Source organism: Centrocercus urophasianus, unplaced genomic scaffold (genome assembly GCF_019232065.1).
Source record: "Centrocercus urophasianus isolate 14NV4802_14NV808 unplaced genomic scaffold, USGS_Curo_1.0 seq_13, whole genome shotgun sequence".
Lineage (NCBI taxonomy): Eukaryota > Metazoa > Chordata > Aves > Galliformes > Phasianidae > Centrocercus > Centrocercus urophasianus.
The window spans coordinates 9,035,279-9,044,966 of record NW_024884475.1 but is presented as its reverse complement, the minus strand read 5'-3'; the positions used below and the strand labels follow the sequence as shown (position 1 = coordinate 9,044,966).

At 45.9% G+C, this 9,688-nt stretch overlaps 1 protein-coding gene across 1 annotated transcript in view; it reads right to left on the bottom strand.

Annotated features, from left to right (window-relative positions):
* The window catches only part of HMX1 (H6 family homeobox 1), a 2,654-nt gene extending 1,990 nt beyond the window's left edge, over positions 1–664 (bottom strand). Inside the window, exon 1 of the mRNA XM_042812619.1 lies at positions 343–664. Within this exon, the coding sequence (XP_042668553.1) occupies positions 343–592 (250 nt within the window). The 5' untranslated portion in view covers positions 593–664. The remainder of the gene's footprint in view (positions 1–342) is intronic.
* Between the last annotated feature and the right edge of the window lie 9,024 nt (positions 665–9,688).

Genomic DNA, 9,688 nt, shown 5'->3' with positions numbered 1-9,688 from the left:
AAAAGAAAAAAAAAAAAAAAAGAAAAAGAAAAAAGGAAGAAAAAATAATAGGAAGAAATAAAGGAAAAAATATCTGAGAGAGAGAACAGACCCCGCTGTTGACATTTCAGGACTAGCAGCAGGCGGGGCGGAGGCTCTCCAGGTGTCCAACACCCTGAGAGCATTTCCGGAAATTTGGGCAGCCGAAATCTCCGGACAGAAGAGGGATGAAGGCTGCCGAAAGACACCCCGGCAGCACCACTCTCCCTCCCCACTCGGGATCGCGACGGGACCGGACTCACTGGGGAGGGGACAGCAGCACCCCCCATTTCCTTCAGAGCCCCATAGGGAAAGGGAACTTACTGTCGGGGCTGGCGCAGCCCAAGAAAGCACGGCGGTACCAACCGACGGCGGCGTCGCGGAGCGGGCAGCCCGAGGCTCCGAGGCGCAGCGGGGAGTGGGGGCCGCAGCGCGGAGCTCCGCGCCCACCTCCGCCTCCCGCCGCAGCCCTCCGCGTCCCTCCGCCGCCCTCTGTGCCCAGCAGGTCCTCGATGAAAAAGGACGAGACGCGGGCAGATGTAGAGCTGGCGTTTTCTGTCGCTTCGTCCGGCATCGTCGGTAAAACAGCTGCGGGAGGGGAAAGGGTCCCGGCTCCGCCGGAGGATGGCTCCTCGGCTCCCCGCTGCCCCGCGGCCGCCTCCTGCCTCTGCTTAGTCCCGTGGATGCTCTCCTGGTATAAAAGGGTTTTTTTCCGGAGTAATCATTTCAGATCGCGGTTTGCCATCATTTCCTGCAAGCTAGGAAGGGAGGGGGGAGGAGGACGAATGGAAGGGAATGGGGAAGAAGAAAAAAAAAAAAAAAAAAAAAAAAAGCAACCCGACAACCCATCGGAGGCGCCAGATTCTGCGCGAAAACGATAATAACGAAATAAAAATGTCATGCGAGTTAAACGCTGTACACGAGAGGGGGGGATCCTGCGATTGGAGGAGAGCGGCGGCAAATGGGATTTCCGCAGGGGAAGCGCAGGGCGATGGCTGAGCGGGGCCGGGGTCGGGCTCTGCTGTGTGTGTGCGTGTGTCCGTGTGTCTGTGTGTGCGTGTGCGCGCCGCCCCGGGGCTGCCACTCACGAGCTCTTATTTAGGTCAATTAGGGAGCAAATCCCGGCGCGGGGGGAGCGGCCGTGCCGGCCCCGGCACACGGGCAGCAGCCGGGGGGTGGGCATGACCACTGCACGTCCCGGCCTTGCCATTGGCTGCAGAAGGCTGAGCAGGCAGCCCGGACAGCCAATGGGCTCGGCGAACATCGAGGTTATATTAATATCATTAATAATAATCAACCTCCCCCCCGGCCTCTGAGCGCGGCGGGCGCGGAGCTTTCATGTCTGCGGAGATGGATGGAAGAGACGGAGGAGACGCGCCCTCCGCAGCCGGGCCCTACAGCCATCACCAGGCGGGGCGGTGGGCACCGGGGGGCGGGCGCGGGGCGTTCTGCCTCGGAGAGCACCCGAATGTGCAAGGCCGAGCACCGGAGAGAGGGGAACCTTTGTCTGCGAGGTCTCCCGAGGACGCCTGAGTGTTCATAGCACGGTGAGCGCTGTTTAACCTATTCCTTTTTGTGTATATATACCTACACACATATATATATATACATATATTTTTTCTAGCCATATTTGTTATATGTATTTATTTATTATATGTGGGAATATTTATTTATAATACTCATTTATTTATTTACTCCTTATATGTCTATGTGCGTATGTATGTGTGTGTGTGTGTGTATATATATATATATATATATATATATACATAACAGCTCTCGATGTTCAGATATGACTTCACACAGAAGCACACGATGCTCCCTGCTCCCCGAAGCTGCCCCATGCCCCCCGCCCCCCGTCCGCCCGAGGAGCTGCCCACTCTGATCTCACCCTTCCCACCCCAATCGCTGCGCATTACGACTTCTTAATTGTTGTCATCTCTTCAGCGGAAAGCCCTAAATCTCCCCCTCTGCCTGTTCTCTACTTTCAAGCTTTCCGGATGGGGCAGGGATCCCCAGCAAACTGCAGAGCAGGGCAGAACCCTCTGCCTTTTTTCCCGAGATCGGACAGGACAGGTCTGTCGATCCCGGAAACAGGACGGGTCCGAGGGTGGGGTGAGTATACCGATGCCCTGAACAGCCTCATTCACATCGCTGCCTTATGCTTCTGCCGGGGATGTGGGCGCAAATCTCTCGCAGAGGCGGTGCTCACCTGCTGCCAGTTCCCGGCACCCCTGGCCCAGCCCCGCCTGTTCCCACGCTGTTATTTGGAGATAGAGGCAGTCGGGAGCAGCCTGATCCCCTTCTGGGTGATGGTGGGTGACCTCTGAGTTCAAGGCCTATCTGCGGAAATATGGAAAAGAGACAGAAAGAGGGAAGAGGGGGAAGGAGAGGGAGAAAGAGAGAGCAAAAGAAGGAAAGAAAGAAAGAAAGATGGAAAGGATAAAAGATTTCCTTTTCCAAAGATGGCAATAAAATGCCACCAGAGCTCTGAACTGACCTCTGGAAGAACAGCAGTGTACAGTGCCATGTTTAGATTTCTGTCCTACCTGGACACAGACCTAGGAGCAAAACCAGGCACACTGATCACTTGTTGCATGTAAATGATGCTTGTGGACATCACCCTTATGCTCTCCCCATACTTTCCTGTATAGGAATTATGAGTCTGACCAATGTGTCTTAAGAATCTATAAACCATCTGCTCTGTTTCACTGTCAGACTCTGAAAATATATGAGAGCTTTCTGGAATAAAGAGAAGAATGTGGATGTATATTTTATATCCAGTGTGCAAACAATATGCATGCAGCCCGTGCCCGTATTTTATAATGTGTTCCTACAGAGTAGTCATTTAACTTATACAATATTGCTTGCTTTCCATTTAGAAATACTGTAATGAGATCAGTAAGAATAAATTCACTCTTTCTTCTTTTCTTTTTTTTTTTTTTTTTTTTTTTTTTTTTTTTTTTTTTTTTTTTTTTAAGACAGTCTGGTGTGCCATAAACTTGACCTATGTTTGTGGAGTCAGGTATCTTGACACATCCTTGAAGCACAGACTCAAATGGTGTACAATTCTATGCCTGCAAATACAGCACTTGCACTGACATGTCCGTGAGTATGAAGCATCTTTTAAGCTTGCTGATGTGTTTACGTACCTTAATGCCTAAGCATAGCTGTAGCAACATGACCACTGCCACTTAGTTCTGAATAATCTTTTCGCTTATTCTAAGGATAGAAGTAAGGAAAAGGAGGTGTGCGCTTGCTGTATTCACTGGCAGGGCTCTGTACAGGGAGCAGGAAAAGCACCCAGCGATTTTCAGCACTCATTTTCAGGTGGTGTAGCCCCGCAGATGCCGCATTCCTCCCGGTACAGCTCCGGGTATCGCTGGTGGGAGTGCCCCTTGTGCACCGGGTCCCTCTGTTGCGTGACAAGGGGACCTCTCACTTCCCTTTCCCAAGTCCCACTCTCCAGTCGCTGTACACGAGAAACAATTTTTCTTTATTTTGCAGGTCAACGTTTTTCTCCTGTATGCCCTGGAGCTAGGGATTGCCGGGGCCGCCCCTGTGAGCGCCTCCGTCCTGTTCCGCAGCCCGGCACAGGGTGGGGTGCCGGAGGTTGACAGCCTCTCAGGGCCACCCCCTCTCGTTTCCTCCCCACCTCTGTGGGCTCTGTGGGCTCCTGAGCCTTTGGAAGCTCAACGCACAAAGCGAGGGGAAGGGAGGTGCCGGGGCTCGAGCTCCGAGAGGAACCGGAGGATGGAGAACGGCATTTGGGGCGGAAAGGGTGCGAATACGTTGCCACAAGCGACATCTCCACCACGGGGTGCCGGCCCCATGGAGCTGAGCGGGCCTGCAATGTGAATGCAATTACCCCTCCTGTGTTTGATTCCTCTCCTTACTCTTCTTCCACCAGCACTGCTTCGGTACGTCGTGAAATAGAAGCGAAATGAAAGGCAGCCTTGAGCGCCCGCTCCCTAAGCTCTGCTCCGCTCCGCTTTTAGGAGCGCACGATGGGTTTGGAGTCCGGAGCTTTGCGGGAGCCCTGAGACGGGAGTGGAAGAGGGAAAGGGCTCTCCCTCCTCCGTACCCACAGAGGAGCTGCGTGCCTACCGTCCTTCCGGCAGCCCCGATGGCAGCGCTGCAGGGAAGAGTCCTGAGCCAGCACCCGCCTCTGGTTGATACAGGTGTACGCACATATGCATATACAGGGTTTTTTTTTTTTTTTTTTGTTTTTTTTTTTTTGTTAAGTTTGCAGATAGGTTCGCTTAAACTGTAAAAATAAAGTCAATAAAAGATCCTAGGTGCATCTTCAGTAAACCACAAGCAATTCTATGAGAAATACTTGCAAGCAATTTTTTTTTTCCGAGCTTTTTTTTTCGTGCTCAGTGGTCCCTTAGAAAAGTGGAGGGGTGCAAACGTTTGGATATCTCCCCTTAGAAGAAGCGTAAAATAAAACAAACGATCGACCTGAAATTGGTTGTTCGGCCTCTGTGCGATATTTCCTCTGCCCCGATAGTGCAGCTCCGTCTGTGTTGTCCCCCAGAAGCGGTGGCTGCAGAGCAGGACCTCAGAGAAGGGTCTCACGCCCCCCGGGCGATTGCGAAGGATGCCCCCTCGGCACCGCCCCGTCGGGGTGAGGATCCTGAGGGCATCTCACGAAGGTGTCCCATTTTGGGTGGCAGGACGAGGATCAGACACAGCCCCAGGCTGTGCGGGGAGCCACGATCCTTCCTCGTTGGAACCCCGAGGGGCTCTGCCTGCACGTTTTGTAGCTCCCAAGCTACAGGAAACATAGCTTTAGTCTACATGTACGTACAGACCTGAGACTCCTAAAACTCTTCAAACGTGGATTAAACAGCGCTTGAGTTCAGTCACACTGTGTGCGTTTCCTTTCTTAATAATAAACACAATAAGGGATTTCCAAAGGTGAGGTAAATCGTAACTACGGTCTTTTTTCATTCTCATAATTTTTACGTGTATAAACTCCCCCCTCACTGATTTCCTCACTGCTAATGACACTGGTGGAGAACTTTTCCTATTTCAAGACCACTGCATAACTCGCGCTGACTCCCATGAATGTATTCATTATTCACAGAGAGTCACTAAGTGCTCTGCATGGAAACTTCCAGTCCCTCGCATGTCCTGACTGTTGCCTGTTAAGTGTTCCTTATGGATGGCGTGCCACTGGGAGCACGAATCTCATGGTCTTAGTGCTGTTTCCTTCCTAAGAGAAGGAAATTTTAACCCGTGATAAACGATGAAAGAAGGGAACGTCCCTGGGTAGGTGAATAAATAAATGAAGAAAGAAGTTTGAGAATGAATAGAGGGCATATGTATCCTCACGTGTCAATATTCAAAAATGGTTATTAGCTGCTTGACTGGAGGCTAGGAGAAAATGGATCATCAACAAATTATGTGATGTATTATAAATAAATAGATAAATAAATAAAGTAGCCCCAACTGAAAACAGCTAACAATTGTTCAAAAGTGACTTTTACAGAAGGATCTTTGGCATCCATTTCATTATAAAATTTTAACATGGGGTGTTTTTTTTTTTTTTTTTCTATGTACTGTGTATGAATGCATGGTTTTATTGGTACTGGTTAGGGTCAGCTACAGGAGAATTATGGAGGTCATGTGAAATAGGTGCCAATAAAGCTTTTATTATTGTTATACAGACAAAAGAGCATTATGGAAAGAGATCTTTACCAGACCTGAACATGGATATTTTGTTCTGCTAACAATCAAGTCAGAAAACACAGAGACACAGCTAAAAAAAAAGTGAATTTTCAGAGCCATTGGGCATTAAACTATTATCCTCAGACTTTTGGAATTGAATTCCATCATAAAATCGAGGTCTCCTGAAATGAAAGGCTGTACATGACTTTTGATGTTGCCTAAAACAAATGATGAAAGGAAAAAACATTTGCACTGTCACAACAGAATATAGCTTTTTCCATTTTGAAGTCATTTTTGTGCTGTGTGTGTGCAAGGCAGTGTGAGAAAATTGAACTATTTTTAATTGCAGGGACAGCCTTCAGCTGTGGTTTGTATCTACCTACAGTTTGAAACCAAAGATTTCCCATCAATGTAGAGAAAATATGATTCACCTCTCTTCTACTAAAATCATTCACTCATCTTGAATGATTTTAGTAGAATGTTAAATCGTTGTCAAGAATTGCAGTGAACCTCCTCCATGTTTTGATACGTTGGATTCTTAGATCCACCTTCAACAGCTGTTGGAACTCAATGAATTCAGTGAGAGCTCCCATCTCAAGAGTTTCAGATTAATGCCAGGAGAAGACGAATTCAGTCAAAGCAAGTATTAAGAGTTGGACTGTACAAAACATTCTTTGTATTTTTACAGTACTGTAAAAGTAAAATTGACACATAGATCAATATTATCCCCCCAGTACTGATAAAAGTTATATTAGCTTTTGCATTTTGACAATAAAATGTTTAAAACTGTGTATACTTTAAGGTAAAGTTTTAGGAAAACTTGTGAAAAGTATGTGAACCCTTATTCTATATAAATTCTCCCATATTTGGGAGTTACATTAATAAGACGCAAGTGTTCTCTGCACAGATAGGAAGCAGAAAACATCCACTTCCCACTGACCTGTAATTCATTTATCATATCAGAAGACAACAAACCAAGCCTTAAATCTGCTTTTAGATCAATGAGAGTATTTTTCACTGTCATATGAAAACTGTACTTTTGCAAATTGTATTTGAATGAAGCATATATTTCCCCTTCACTCCAAAAAATCCTCTTTCACCCATGATATATATACATATGTAAGCACATGGATGTTTGAATCAGCTCAGAAATAATCTTTATAGAAATCAATGGGTACTTAGAGTTTATGTGAGTCATTAAAATCTGGGGATGAATACAATTTTCAGATGGTTCTGTGATGTATTAGAAATGGTTTTGCAACATTACAGCATATGTGGAGATACATATCTGGAGATATATACAGTTACATACATATGAATATGTTTATTATGGTACACACAAATTGCATTTGCACATAGCATGAAAGTAGTGTTGAAATGTCTTTAGAAAGGACTGGACCTAGTCAAAATGAATAATGTAGTGAACACAGTTCCTAATGTAAATCTATGAAAACCCCAAATGCATTCATTTTCTTGCTCCGAATTATTTTGTTATCAAGTCTGATTAGCCCTAGTAAACCCTGAAGCGGTAGGAAGGCTGTATCAGACATGGAGTGAACTCGGTGGTAGAACTCTGTTTGCCTTCTCTTGGCATGCAGCACTGAGATGTACTATCTTCCTCAGGATCTCAGGGGCTTGGCAGGAAATGCAGCCATATCAACTCCTTCTCATGAGATCCCTCTTTGACTTAGAAAACTCTGAGTTGTGTTTTGAGGGTGCAAGCCAGTTCCCACAGTAATTCTTTGTGAAACCTGAACACTGCAGCCCACATTCTGCCCATATGAGGACATGAGAAGTCAACCTAGAAATGTACACAGGCCTCTGGCTATGAATAATAAAATCTACACTGCAGTTAGCTTAAATTGGAGTGATAAGTGGACTTGCTGCAGGAAAATTTCCATATCACACTTTGAAAATCCATGTAAACCCAGAGGAAGCTGAAGTCTTGATTTAATTGGAGAGGTTACTGGAGAGCTGGGCTAAAAGCTGAAGGTGTAGCCCTGAGGTGAGCCACAGGGGAATGTCTCAGTTTTCTTTTTACCTCCTATCCTGCAAGATTCTCCTCTCACATTTACTTAGGAGGGATTCATCAAACTAAGTGAAGACACCAATGACAACCCTTTGTACCCCATGCTCCCCTTAAAGCCATTACATATCAACTCAACAATTTCCATCCATTCAGGGGGTAACTGTCATATCAAGTAGGTCAGATGAACCATCGCCCATGCCTTCTTCCAACTGTCTGGTCTTGGAGATGCTTTTTAGCTGTTTAATGTCAGTATATACCATGGTACAGACAGGTAAAGGACAGCCCTCCAGGAAAGCAAAGAAGACACAGCTAACTGGATATTGTAAGGGAAGGTGCACAGTGGGAGGTGAAACTGCTCTCTTCAGCAAGCTTCTCAGCACCAGATCACAGATGATTTGGCACTCCCTTGTCCAGTGCAAATGCATGGCTTGGTGTTCTTGGCCATGTGTACATCAGCAAGGTAAAATAGACAGGCTTAGGCAAATGTTTGTAGTTCTCATTGTTAGCTCACTCCCTAGCAGAGTGGGTACTCACAAAGATAGCAAAGACTATTCCTAGTACATATCAGAACACTGTTTTGGAGGAGCAGAGGATGTAGTCTGGAGACACAAGGCATGCCATGACACTTGATCTCAGGATCAGGATAGCACAGACCCAACCCAACGCGTCCATAACACTGTCATTCTTCTAGAAAGGGAAAATGTTTTCCCAAAACAGTAGGGAGACAATGTGACCTGTAATCGTGGCATGGAGTCACAGGAGTTTGGGTAGGCAGTGTGTGTTTTGCAAGGGAGCAGAGCCTTGTCTACTTGTCCTCTTCCCAGCCACCGTCCCTGCAAAAGCACACCCCTGGCCAACAGTGGCCCTTTAGCAGTATTTATAGCTATATCTCTATCTGATGAGCGACTCTCTAAAAGTAGGCTAACTCAAAACATACCACTGCTTGGAAATGCAGATGTGAAGGGATATCTGGTTCTAATATACAGATCACCTTATGGTGTGGCAGGTTTCAGTTTCCACAATAGAGAGTGCATTTGTGCTAGGAGTGATTTAAGCCATTTGGGACCTTCAAAAGCAGAAACCCTTCATGAACCTTATTAGAAATGACTGCACTTGCTGAAAAAAAGTAAAAGGGAAGAGAAACTAGAGGAGTGATCCAAGATCACACACATCTGAAGAGTGGAAAGGAAGACTTCTCCAAAGCGTTAATCTTTTAACAGAAAACACCGAAGTTGAGTGTGAGACAAATATCTCAATTCCTTTGTTGAAGTCCTACTAATGCTGATGAAAATGACAACTTATGGCAAAAAAAGCCACTAGATTTAGTTTGAAACAGTCAATTTATTAAATATCATCAATATTTGCCATCATCTCTTCTATTGCATTTCAATATCCGCATTTTGCTTTTTGCTGACGGACTTAAAGAGGAATACAACAAAGTAGGTTTTCCTTTCAGATACACCTGGTGGATTTGAGCTCTGATATTTCACTTTCCCTCACTGCACGGAAATCCCCTAGGAAGAGCAAAATATCACCATAAAGATCGGCTGTGCAGATTTGAAAGAAGGATTTTGCCCTTGGGTCCAAAAGCTGGAATGTTTTCTGCAGATCATAGACTCCATAAAACATATGTACTTAATAAATAAGCAAACAAGGCTTGTGCACAAATGGGGCTGCTGTGCAGGAAAGGAAAACATTTGGCAAGTTGGGGTGGGAGGCTGGCAGCCACATCTTTCATAACCAAGAGCTGCTTTTTGGGGGGAGTAAATATCTGCATTTCTTCTTCATGTCAACTGTTGAGATGTTGAAATACCTGAAGGGAACATCTGGGAATTTTAGTCAAGGTGATTAGAATTGGTGTTCCCTCCTAGGGCTGATGGCTCCCATGCAACAAATGGAAGGAATATCTCTACTTTGTCAAAAAGAAAGAAAGAAAGAAAGAAAGAAAGAAAGAAAGAAAGAAAGAAA